The sequence below is a fragment of the Nerophis ophidion genome, linkage group LG02 (genome assembly GCF_033978795.1).
Source record: "Nerophis ophidion isolate RoL-2023_Sa linkage group LG02, RoL_Noph_v1.0, whole genome shotgun sequence".
NCBI lineage: Eukaryota > Metazoa > Chordata > Actinopteri > Syngnathiformes > Syngnathidae > Nerophis > Nerophis ophidion.
The window spans coordinates 39,867,360-39,880,808 of record NC_084612.1 but is presented as its reverse complement, the minus strand read 5'-3'; the positions used below and the strand labels follow the sequence as shown (position 1 = coordinate 39,880,808).

General features: G+C 38.9%; 1 protein-coding gene across 4 annotated transcripts in view; it reads left to right on the top strand.

The window, feature by feature from the left end:
- The window catches only part of LOC133540699 (transcription factor SOX-6-like), a 213,816-nt gene that overhangs the window by 119,540 nt on the left and 80,827 nt on the right, over positions 1-13,449 (top strand). For all 4 annotated transcript variants that reach the window (XM_061883555.1, XM_061883544.1, XM_061883536.1 and 1 more), the window contains 2 exons: positions 10,014-10,186; positions 11,612-11,680. In XM_061883555.1, the coding sequence (XP_061739539.1) occupies positions 10,014-10,186; positions 11,612-11,680 (242 nt within the window). The remainder of the gene's footprint in view (positions 1-10,013; positions 10,187-11,611; positions 11,681-13,449) is intronic.

The following is a 13,449-nucleotide window of genomic DNA, read 5'->3' as shown; positions in this document are numbered from 1 at the left end:
ATAATGAAGAGTGCGGCTTCCTCCATCATCAAAATATTAGTCTCCGTCAGTGTTCACTGTCCACAGCAGCAGAGCACCACTCGATGAAATGTACTGTTATTGATAAACACTTTAAATTCTGAGGCATTTGAGAGCATCTTCTGGGGGCACTTGGATAATTTTGAGTATGTAAAATGATAATGTATATGTGGCCACACGCATATATTGGCAGGCTGAAATCCATATGTACAGTCAAGTGCAATGGAAAGTATTTTGAGTAACAGGACCCTGAGAGGGTCAGACTTTCTCAACAAGTTACTTAGTATGTGAATAATAGAAAAGACGGAGTTAAAAATGGCTCAGAACATACATACATACATAGGTACCTACGCCCCCACATACATACACAAATACAGTACATACCTACATATTCCAATTTCGTCCATCTACACGCACATTTGCGGTACAAACATACACATACTGTACATATACATTTACTGTACAAACATACACATACTGTACATATACTTAACTGTAAAAACATACACATACTGTACATATACATTTACTGTACAAACATACACATTCTGTACATATACATTTACTGTACAAACATACACATACTGTACATATACATTTACTGTACAAACATACACATACTGTACATATACTTTACTGTACAAACATACACATACTGTACATATACTTTACTGTACAAACATACACATACTGTACATATACATTTACTGTACAAACATACACATACTGTACATATACTTTACTGTACAAACATACACATACTGTACATATACATTTACTGTACAAACATACACATACTGTACATATACATTCATTGTACAAACATACACATACTGTACATATACATTTACTGTACAAACATTCATATACACATTCTGTTCAAACACAAGTACTCATGCACATAATAACGTTTCATCCAACATATATCAACGTTGTTGCCTAAGGGTGAACTGGGTAACACATGGCATATTGACAAAGCTTAACCCATTGTTACTATAACAATCTACAAGATTAATATAGGTTGCCTCTCTCTCTTCCCCTCCATCTTTCGGTATTCATTTTTTTTTTAGCTTTTAAAAAAAAAAAATTATATCTTTCTAGTTATCATTTTGTATACGTATTGTTGCGTTTGATCAACTGTATTGTTGATAACAGAGGTAAACTGTTGGTATTGTTCATAATCAATAGTGCTTTTTCTATTGGTATTTGTAATGCTCCAGTTGTAGTGTAAAAATGCTCATTGTCATTTCTATATTATTATTTATTTCACTAACTGTTTCTTTGCTATCACTTTTATGATCATATTTGTACATACCATATGTGCTGGTGTTGTTCTATTGTTGTTGTTGTTTTTGTTGTTATTGTTGTGTTTGCTGTTGTTGGTTTTGTCTCTCTGTCTAATCCCCCTCTTATCCCCACAATTTCCCCCTCTGTCTTCCTTTTTTTCTCTTTCTATCCCCTCCTGCTCCGGCCCGGCTGCACCAAATGATAATATAAATACATTTAATAAAGTCAAATTCAAATAAGGCAACAGGAGAAGTATCCTACACTTCTCTTTTGTAAAGTAAATCTGAACAGCCAATATGGGCATCTACATCAACTATATGATTTGCCTGAGAAGCTGGACAGGACAAAAAAAAAAAAAAGGTTCAGAAAATGGTTCAATTCCAACAATAGTGGGTTTATGCCCAGCTGTTTTGTGATGCTACTGAGTGATGATTATTGGTATTATCTAGGTTGTAAGAAATTGTGACTTCATAAAGCACTAGACTTTACCTGTATTTTTAAAAGTTGAGTTTTCTGAAGTGACAATCCTTCCATTCTAAGCCATTTACAAAAGGATAAAATAGACTTTATTCATCCCACAAAGAGGAAATTATGTGGTTGCAGTGCAGATTCAAATAGTCCACAAAGAAATAAAGTAAAAACTAAGGCTGTCAAATGATTTTTTTTTTTTTTTTTTTTTTTTAATCATATTAATCACATTTTGGAATTTGGATTGATCTTGATTAATCACAGAGGATTACTCGTTGCACAATTAAAATGTGCTTAAAAAAAGACCCCGATTTTTGTACACAAATGCAATTGAATTGTCAGAATGTCATTCAGGAACAATTCTAAACAATTATTATCATTTATTTGCACAAAATTTGGGCAGCATGGTGGTAGAGGGGTTTGTGATGGCGTGGCGAAGTTGAGAGAGTGGCTATGCCAGCAATCTAAGGGTTACTGGTTCAATCCCCACCTTCTATCATCCTAGTCACGTCCGTTGTGTCCTTGAGCAAGACACCTTACCCTTTCTCCTGATGGGCCCTGGTTAGCGCCTTGCATGGCAGCTCCCGCCATCAGTGTGTGAATGTGTGTGTGAATGTGTGTGTGAATGGGTGAATGTGGAAATAGTGTAAAAGTGCTTTGAGTACCTTAAAAAAGATAGAAACACGCTTTACAAGTATAACCCATTTATTATTTACCATTTAGTGTGTCTGTCTCACAATACGAAGGTCCTGAGTAGTTCTGGGTTCAATCCCGGGATCTTTCTGTGTGGAGTTTGCATGTCCTCGCCGTGACTGCGTGGGTTCCCACCGGGTACTCTGGCTTCCTCCCACCTCCAAAGACATGCACCTGGGGATAGGTTGATTGGCAACACTAAATGGGCCCTAGTGTGTGAATGTGAGTGTGAATGCTGTCTGTCTATCTGTGTTGGCCCTGCGATGAGGTGGCGACTTATCCAGGGTGTACACTGCCTTCCGCCCAATTGTAGCTGAGATAGGCACCAGCGCCCCCCGCGACCCCAAAAGGGAATAAGCGGTAGAAAATGGATGGAGGGATGCACACAACTTAGTAACCGTTTTATCTAAAGTTCTGTCTGGCTTTATTTTGGAGTGAAATTTGCCAGCGAACACACCATTCGAAGTTTCCTCACAAATTTTTGTACTGGCATATGCATTGATCTAAACACTGACTGTAAAGCATGTGCGGTCAAAATAAGTTGCATGATTAATGTAATTGTATACAAGAATAATGCAAAATGAAGTTTTGTAGAGGGGGCACTCATAAAACCGTCAGTGTAGCTATTATAGTGGGGTGGCGCCTGAGGTGGCCTATTGTGTTTTAGGGGTGGCTCCTGCTAACCGATTCCACCCGCTAAACATGCCACTGCTCGTGTAGTAGCGGCTTCTTTGTTCATTTACTTAATCGGGTGTTCTGTCAAAAAGAGAGGCTTCTTTTTTAAACCAAGCTTCCATTGGTGTCTATCGATTTATGCTGCTGCTGCATCAAAAAATTATACCTCAAGTTTCGAAACACCGATTCAGATATCAATCCATCCATTTTCTACCGCTTGTCCCTCTCGGGGTTGCAGGGGTGCTGGAGCCTACCTCAAATAAAAATATATAATAAAATTATCACTCACTTTAAAACGCCATTGACAGGTCTACCTTTTGTCGAGAGGTAGTCCGTTTCGACGAATCAACTTTTGGTTAACATCCTTAGTTTAAACTTTATCGGACTGTGCATGCAAATGAGATTTAGGCCACATTGGGGCCTGTGGACATTTATACTGGAGACTGATGAAGATCACAACTTACTTGCAGTGCAAACAGACAGCTGGAAAAAAAAAAAGTAGTGTAAACGTAGTCTAACATTGCAAAGAAAGCTCAGGATCCCATAAAAGGTTCCAAAAAATTGGTGGTCGAATTTGGACTTTTGTGTGTAAATCCCATCCATTCATCCATTTTCTACCGCTTATTCCCTTTGGGGTAACGGGGGGCGCTGGTGCCTATGAGTAAATATCCGCTCGATTGCATTTAACTTTTCTTCAGAATCAGCTACTCTCATGACCACAGACGGAACTTTCTTCTCATTCATTGTGTCAGCATCACAGTGCAATAAACAGTGTTGAGGCTGAGCGTCCATTGACCTAATTAAGGGAGCATAGAGTGGGTTGTTTCACTGCAGCCAAACTAGACAATCATTGGAAACATACTCGTCTTTGTCCCGCCGATCAGACGCTCAGCATCTCTGGAAGTGTATAGAAAGTAGGCTTGGCCTGGACACTGACGACACATAATGATCGGAGGATCTGCCTGAGGCTGAATCCCTTTTTGAATGACAGCAAACTGGGCAAAATAGCAATTATAAAATACAAACTTCTCCACAGCAAAAAGTCAGTGTTCAAAACAAGAAAAAAATAAAATAATTAGGGGTATTCTATTTTAACTCAGCAAAATTATCTGCCAATAGAACAAGAAAATTTGGCTTGTCGAGACTTTCCAAAACAACTAAAATAAAGCTGCAAGCAGCGTTGGTCGGGTCCACTTTGGCTGCTGCCCCCGCGACCCAAGCCCTGGTCTTAGTCAGACTTACGTAGAGGTTTTTGTTTAATGTCTCTACGACATTCCTAACAGAAGTTACAAGCAGTTTTGTCTGTGTTTTTTCCTAGGGGGCGCTAAAGCGCAAATTAGATTTTTGGGGTTTGGTTTTTTATTAGATGGCAATTTTCGCCAGTCCTGATGTGTGTGTAAAATTTGGTGAGTTTTGAAGTATGTTCAGGGGGTCAAATTACAGCTCGGCGTTTCTGGATGTTGTTGATAAATGGCTTTCGCTTTGCATAGTAGAGCTTTAACTTGCACTTTGAAGCATTTTAAGGGGGTGAAATTACAGCTCAAAGAGGCAGAAATGAAATTTTTTAGGAAACTTTGCGCAGGGGTTCTTTGAAGGCGCGTAAAATCAAAACCGGACCAGTATCTAAAACTCTGTGAATAACTTTTATTCAGAAGGGTTCAATCCCTCTCCTGTGCGAGGTAGAAGCCGACACGACAAACGCGCTCAGATGAGATAATGTTTGAAAAAAGGTGACGGGTTTTTGCAAAACTTTTGTTTAATGGGGTAATTGCCAACTTCCTGTTGATTTTTGCTGAAGAATGTCAATTATTAAAATGTAGGTCTAAGTGAGACCTACATAGAGGTTTTCTTCCTAAAAGCAGTTTTTTCTGTGTTTTCTTCCAGAATTGCGCTAGAGCGCAATTTTGAGTTTTTTTATTTTTTTATTTTTTATTAGATATCAATTTTTTGCCAGTCCTGATGTGTATGTCCAGTTTGGTGAGTTTTTAAGCATTTTAAGGGGGGTCAAATTACAGCTCAAAGAGGCAAAAATATCATTTTTTAGGAACATTTTGTTTTGAAGGGGTTTTTGCCAACTTTCTGTTGATTTTTTGCCCCAGAAGGTAAAATTATGAAATGTAGGTCCACGTCAGTCCTACATAGAGGTTTTTGTTTCATGTCTCTACAACATTGTTAATGGAAGTTACAAGCAGTCTGTTTCTTGTTTTTTTCCCTAGGAAGCGCTAGAGCGCAATTTAAATTTTTGGGGTTTGGTTGCTTAATAAGTTGGGAAGGTTTGCCATACTGACGTGTGTGTGAAATTTGGTGAGTTTTGAAGCATGTTAAGGGGGTCAAATTATGGCGCGAAGGTGCAGAATACGAAATACCAATAGCGGTCCCTAATTAGCTAACTTCAATGAACCGAAAAATACCTTAAAATAAGTATATTTTCACTAATAACAACGGTACTACTATATAACTACGTATTTTCCGTTGTTTCATTGAAAATAAAACAGCAAAGTCCATTTGGCTGTCATCTGTTTTAATATGAGACACAATTGTGTCAAAGTCAGGATTTCTTTTTTCATGCTTGAAGTAAGAAATTATTACTTTAAAAACATAGTTTTATACTTGTGAGTGTTAATGACACAGCTTTGCAACAGTTGATTTTCTAGTTTTAAGCATGTTTTACTCAATGTAGGTCATAACATCTCAGCAACAAGCTGTGATCGGTAGGTTGTGAGTTCAAACCCCGGCCGAGTCATACCAAAGACTTTAAAAATGGGACTCATTACCTCCCTGATTGACACTCAGCATCAAGGGTTAGAATTCGGGGTTAAATCACCAAAAATGGTTTCCGGGCGCGGCACCGGTGCTGCCCACTGCTCCCCACTGCTCCCCTCACTTCCCAGGGGGTGATCAAGGGTGATGGGTCAAATGCAGAGAAAGTGTGTGTGACAATCCTAGGTACTTTAACTTTGATATATTACTGAGATAATTTAGGACCAAAACCCTCCAACAAGTAAAACTCTATATCATAAAATCTGCTTAGTGAGAAGAATTATCTTACCAGACAGAAAATAAGCAAATATCACCCTTATTTGAGATATTTAATCTTACTTAGATTTCAGTTTTTGCCGTGTGCCAGAGCATTTCTCAAGTTTGAGCCCACCTTGGTTGGTATGGATAATTTTATAATCCTTTAAGTCAGTGGTCCCTAACCTTTTTGTATCCGCGGACCGGTCAACGCTTAATAATTTGTCCTGCGGCCCGGGGGTGGGGAGGGGCGGGGGACGATCCTTTTTTTTTTTTTTTTCTTTGTCATGAATAAGGGACGTTTTTGTCATGAAAAAGGGAGGTTTTTGTGGTTGGTGCACTAATTGTAAGTGTATATTGTGTTTTTTATGTTGATTTAATAAAAAAAAAAAAAAAAATAAAAAAAAAAAAAAATATATATATATATATATATATATATATATATATATATTTTATTTTTTTTTGTCATGAATAAGGGACGTTTTTGTCATGAAAAAGGGAGGTTTTTGTGGTTGGTGCACTAATTGTAAGTGTATATTGTGTTTTTTATGTTGATTTAATAATAAAAAAAAAAAATATATATATATATATATATATATATATGTATATATATATATATATATTTTTTTTTTAATAAAAATGAATAAAAAATTATTTTGCGGCCCGGTACCAATTGGGCCACGGCCTGGTACCAATCGGGTGGTTGGGGACCACTGCTTTAAGTGACATTTTCTTTGTAAAATCCAGCATCTTTATAACTTTTATCCATTTTTTTATGTATTCGTGATGACAGAGTAGATTAAAATGAGCTTCCCCTACTTTAAAAACCAGCAGCCGCCACTGCCCTTGTCAATATCAGAACAATCACTAATAGGTTAGTTTACTTTCTGTGCCTCATATGCACTGATCACAAAAATCCAGTGGCATCAGGTTCATGATAAAACCCCAGGATGAAGCCAGAATGCACCACGACCCCTGCAGACAAACCCACCCCAGTGCCCCCACCGAGCACGTACATTTTTATTGACTGAACATTTTAAGACACTTTTTGAAGAACGTGGCGTGAGGAACTGCCAGCAGGCAAGAAATTATAACTTAGCAATGTGTCTGTGTGTGTCAATCTGTTTACATTTGCAGCATTCAGACACATCTTAATTTACTAAGGATAGGCTTAAAGCACATGGACACATCCACAAAAGCTAACTGATGAGAAACAAAGGCATTCCAGTCCTTTTGCACCAAAAAAAACCCCCAGTTCAGATCTGGTCATAATGGCTCAGCTGTCCTAACCGAGGGATAGGAAGAGAATAGGGTGCCTTGTGATTTTCCCCCTTTTCACCCTCGGCCTCCCTCGCTTTTCTTCTTTTTTGTGCCTGAATCTTTTATCAGTGTTATTCACTCGGGACTCTTCAAAGTAACAAGCCTCCTTCTTTTTCCCGGTACTGGACTTGGAACCCAAATTAGAGACTGCTTGATTAGAGCAGAGAGGAGGGAGCCAAAGAGAGAGGGAGATGTGACTATTGGACAGAACAAATCGTACCCCTACAAAGTGCCTTTTATCCAAAGACCCCAAGGCTCAAATACCCCTTTTCCTCCCTGAGCAACCATGGCTCTGCTTGTTTTCCTCTTATCATTTATTTAGTCGCTCGTCATGTTTTCTGCCCTACTTCGTGACGTTTAATAGAGGCAAGAATTTCAAAAGGTGAATGTTGAGAGTGTTAATTTCACATCTTTAAAAATATTGCCTGAATCTGGGACAGCAGACAGCCGAGATGTCTGATTACACCTTGATGGCTTAGTCCAAAGACACTCCTAATGTATTGTCCGCTGAGTTTGAGCGGCATGTTATAATGTCAAGGCCGCCTACATTTAGCATCAATCTGTCGGCAATCTGAGGCGCAATGTGAGGAGACAAGTTAACGGACAGACTCCAGCCCCAGTAATGTTAAAAGTCATACAATATGCAGGAAACTGCCTCTTTTGTCGGCACACGGACCACAATTTTTCACTTCTGTACCACTCAATAAAACTTTTATCTGCATTTTAGGGTTGATCCATAATTTAGAGCACAATAATGCAATATATATTTTTACACTAACCAGCTCCCAAAAAAAAACACGTGTGCTTCCGTTACTTCTGGGGTGGGTATTACGTTTCTTTTAGGTGTAATGCTCTCATTTTCATTGTAGCAGAAACAAAGATGGAACTTGGCAAAGGAAGGGACAAATCGCAGTGTAGTGGGCAGTCTGGGCTTCCCACAATTCAGCTAACCATCTCAACAATGGGTCCTCTGTTTGGTATTTTCTTCTCTGAGTCTGGACAGTGCACTGAGTGGAAAGCGCCCAGCAGATCCTTTAGTAGGTCATTAGCGCCACAGGAAAAGAAAACAAATAATATACATTGACATCATCAGTGAACATTTCCAATAGTGTCATTTGGAAAGGAACAGGATGCAGTTGTCCATCAGTCTCATTTATAACTCCATGATTGTTTTCTTTCGCCATTTGTACTGCCACTGGTTGGCTATTCCTTTTAACCGCTCCACCTTCATGTGTTATTTATTGTGACAGTTACTGATGTATGTCGCTGATGAACTGCGAATGCACAGTTACTGACAAAGGTTAACAAAATTGATAGTGATTCTATCAATTTGACGGATAAGCCATTCACAGAAGGTCCAGTCAGATGACTAAGAAGTCAATTCAAGCTGCATGCGGGCTCAATGAATAGCGGCTTTTAGGTGCTTTTTTTTGTAAGAAGCATAAATGGAGAATTGCAGCCCTCTTCCTCTGCTGTTTTCTGCAGAGGAAGAGCGAGGCGAACCCAGATTGATAGAAGCCCACCAGTAAATTGCTCTGAATAGGTTGTGGAGGTTGACAGGCCCTATTAAGACAAACGGCTTTCCTCATCGGAGAGATAAAATAAATCAGGTGTTTAGTCAAATTAAAATACTTTGAGTGGAGAGGGCCCGAGGGATCTCTCGCATCAACTCAAGACAGATGTATCCAGAGACAAGAGGAAGACACCCAGGAAAGAATCAGTTTCTGCTGGCCCAAAGCCAGTTTTCACTACACTGTTTTATAACATTGCTTTATACTTGACCCTCTCTCTCTTTCCTTCCTGAGTCACTTACCCCTGTGTTATGCCCAAACAGCTTGTCACACAGGAGTGCAGTCAGAGGAGAGTGAGTTACTGTCGAGCTTCTCACTGGCAATTATGTTGGCTGTGTAAGTCAATGGTAGGATCACTTAGCATTGATTAGGCGGATGGAGGGAGCAATGCAGCGGAGCTTATACACTCCGTGGACATGAAAAGAGCTTGGTGTATGCATATAAACAGTGGTTGTGTGTGGCTAGACACCATACTTCCCTAGCGTGTTAGTGAGATGACCATAGAATTAAAATTTGAAGCCCTTGCAAGTGCTATATTTTCTTTACAATCAGCCCCAGTTTCTCGGACTTGAGCTGTCACCTCAGTTTGACAGCTCCCTGCAGCTCTTTGTCCATGTAAGGAACAATTGCTCGCCTTTATTCTTTTAAAAGCTATGACCACCAGCGACAATCAAACAGACTACGACAGGCTGTGTGACCTTAACACAGCTAAGTGAATTTGTTGCAGTCAGTTGCTCTGCATGTGGTTTTCTTTGTACTATATATTGTGTATGATACAATAGGGCAACATAATGATCGCAGTGTGCAGCATGACAACCTCTATATTCAGAACTACACACTTAGCTCTGGCACTCTGCAGATGTTCTTATAAAGTGTTCAGCTGAGGAACTGTGTAAACCATTTTTACACAACTTGTTTCTTTGTTTTTCTTTTCTCACCCAACATGCCTTTCTGTTCCGTCCTTAGGTACTCCTGAGAGCCTGGCAGAAAAAGAACACCAGCTCTCCACCATGATTAGTCAGCTGATCAGCCTTCGAGAACAGCTCCTGGCTGCCCACGACGAACAGAAGAAGCTCGCTGCTTCCCAAATGGAGAAACAGAGGCAGCAAATGGAGTTAGCTCGTCAGCAACAGGAGCAGGTACAGTAACTGATCATGATTATTAACACCCACCACTCCCCCCATATTGTTGCTTTTAATCCTTTAATTTTGAAACGTATTTCTTCATTGGTGCACATCCTTCTTTTTTAATACTTAAATGCAATAAAACCACTTAACCCAATATTTAATTGCACGTCTGAACTTTGAAGACAATCTGTCTTCTACCAAGAGATTCAAAATAATGATGACAAGATGCTAAGTTCTATTAAGCCCGAGATATTTCATTCATACTCTATCGCACACGTCTGTGCTCTACAGCAGGAAAAACATTATTATGACTTGTACTAGGAAATGCAATGGGATGTGAGAATTAAATGTTGGATAAACATGGACGTCCTCTAGATCTTATAAATTGAGTCCTATTAGAAAGAGCCTGGCATTAGATTTGCGGCACAAATCAGGCCAATGAGCCATATTGTACAAATCAGCAAATTAGTAGAGGCCATGAAGTGTGTTAATGTCGGTGAAGAAATAAGGACACAAACTATCCACACGGGCGACATTTTTATTATCAGCAGCCAGCCTAATGGCTATGAGTCAATTATCAGCAAGGAGTTCACTCAGAGTTTTCTCAGCCCACTCTCAGACCTTGCCGGGGTAAATGAACAGATAGACCATATACCTTCAAGTGATGCATTTTCTTAAAGGACACTAATTATACATTAACTGTATTGATTTATTTTTCAATCCATGATGTTCATTTGCAAACTACACTCAAATCTGTAGGCTTTGTGGACATTGTGGCATTAGCCAACACATGATATGTTTTATTATTTTATCTCTTTTGAAATCGGAGGAATGGTAATAAAACGGGCAAGAAGAGTAAGAAAGAAAAAAAGAGGCAGCCCGAGGGAGCCCGCTGGGAGCTAGAATGTCATCAAGCCATCAAGATACAACGCAGTAATTAGCTGTTGACACTCGTGAGGGAGCCAGCACAAATTAATCTTGACACATTTGCAGACGGCCGATATCTTACAGTGAACACTTTGTAATTATATTTAAAAATGAAAATTAAATGACACTTAAAACTAGGTTGTCACGCTCAATCAAGCGAGGATGTAGAAAAGGAGACTGAGGAGTATTACGGTGCGGATGATTGTCACTCAGACATTGTGGGACCTTGGTTTGTCCGTCCTTTAAATCATTTAGGACGATTTGTCACCAGTTTGACAATGTGGTTTATTTATTATTTATTGTGTAATATATCAATTGTACATGTCATCTAATTGATAAGAAAATATTTTCATTGACATTTTTGTCTGGTATTTCCCTTTAAAAAAAAAAAAAAAAAAAAAAAGAATCCCCTTAGCTATGCTATGGTGGTACTAAACAGGGGAGCCAAATGGATTTCAGTCCATTGCTTGTTCATACTGATTTCCTATTCCTTGTTTTGTTTCCAAACAGATCGCCAGACAACAGCAGCAGCTTCTGCAGCAGCAGCACAAAATCAACCTTCTCCAGCAGCAGATCCAGGTCAGTAAATGTGTTACTCTTGGCCCCTGTGACACAATGTCTACGACGCTGCAGCAAAGCACGGTGAGTACAAGTGAAAGACAAGCTGATGTGTTTTCTGTGGAGACAGCTGCAATCACTGAAAAAGGAATGTTTTTTTTTTTCAAATGTCCAGGTCAGAAACACACTTTGACCAGTTTTGGAGTATTTAGTGCACCATCGCTGGACTGAACCATTCTAAATATTTCTACTCTCATCATGTTTAAATGTTGTGTCAAGCTAACATTGCTTCACACTAATCAAATGGTAATTGCATGTTGGTCATGGGGAGGTCTATGGAATACGAAGGAGAATAATTAGCACATCTTAATTAACAAAAAAAAGTAACGACAGCTAATGAGTTGTGTAGTTAGAGCATAGCCTGGAGGTGGGGGACATGAAAGAGGCTGGTAAATGCCTCTGAAAGCAGTGAGTCTCAGAAGGCCAGTGTGCCACACTTTGACAGAATTTAGAAGCTCCTTTCATTTATTGCCATTACGCCTCTTGGTTTCTTTTTCCCCTTAGTCCTCACAGGTATTGCTTTGCTTTTTTGCTTGCTGAATTTGATAAGAGTATGGACGTGTGCAAGACAGACCACCCAAGGAGAATGTACTGGATGAGCATTTGCTGTGGTCAAGGTTGCAACACTCCCTGGCTGAATGATGCTAATGCAGAGCATCTGCGTGTTCTTTTCCATGCGCCTCTTATCTCGCTGCTCTCTGTTTGGTCCGTCTTGAATTGGTTTTACAATACTGAAGTGAATTGGATACATTTTTCCAGTTATTTTTTTACTCTTAATCAGCTTTTTAACAGTTATGTTCAGGGATTTTTATCATTTTTGTGGACAATATTACACACAATCAAAATAAACATATGTGACTCAAACTTCAGACTGTTTTAGGGCGGTATTCAACTCTTAACATTATAATTGTTAATACAAACACTCTAAAAATCTGATTTTGGATCAGACATGGAGAGTATGTGGCAGTTACCTACCTGACTTGCTAATTGCTCCATTTGGTCGATGTGTGGCATGTATGTAAAGCTTCAAAAGCTTCTTGTGTAGATGAAGCAGGAACAACAGAGGGTAACAATGTGTCACCGCTTCAAACGGTGTAACTTTCATTAATGGTGTGAATGAATGATGGGTTCCCACTTCTCTGTGATGTAATAATAGAAAAGCGCGATATAAATCTAATCCATCATCATCATCATCATCATCATCATCCTCATCTTTATCATAATGTCATCCTACCACGTTGCTCAGAGCCACTTTAAATTTCTGTTCACTACGCTGCGCCTACTGGGTAATGTAGTATATAAACACTTAGCAACACACAAAGCAATCCCAATTCCTGGTTTACATGTGTTCATATATTTATTAAATCTTAATTCATGCAAGGCAAGGCAATCAAAAACAGATTTTCATTTCTAAAGTTTACCTAGCAAAGAGGCAGAATTGAGAGATGTTGATGTATAATGACAATCTCTCATCAATTCTCTTTAAAACCAACAAAAATCATCGCTAAAGATTGCTCCCAAGAGTTCACAAAGGCTCATAACGTGTGGTAGTAAATGTTTTACATAACATAAATTAATATTTAAGATGGACAAACTTTTAATATTTATGTTTATAAGTGCATAAGAAACATGGAGAATGACTGCTACTTAGACGGAACAAAAAGAAGCCTTTGGTGGTGTTTCTTTTTATAATTATAAATGGATTATAATATTATTAATTATCATAATTT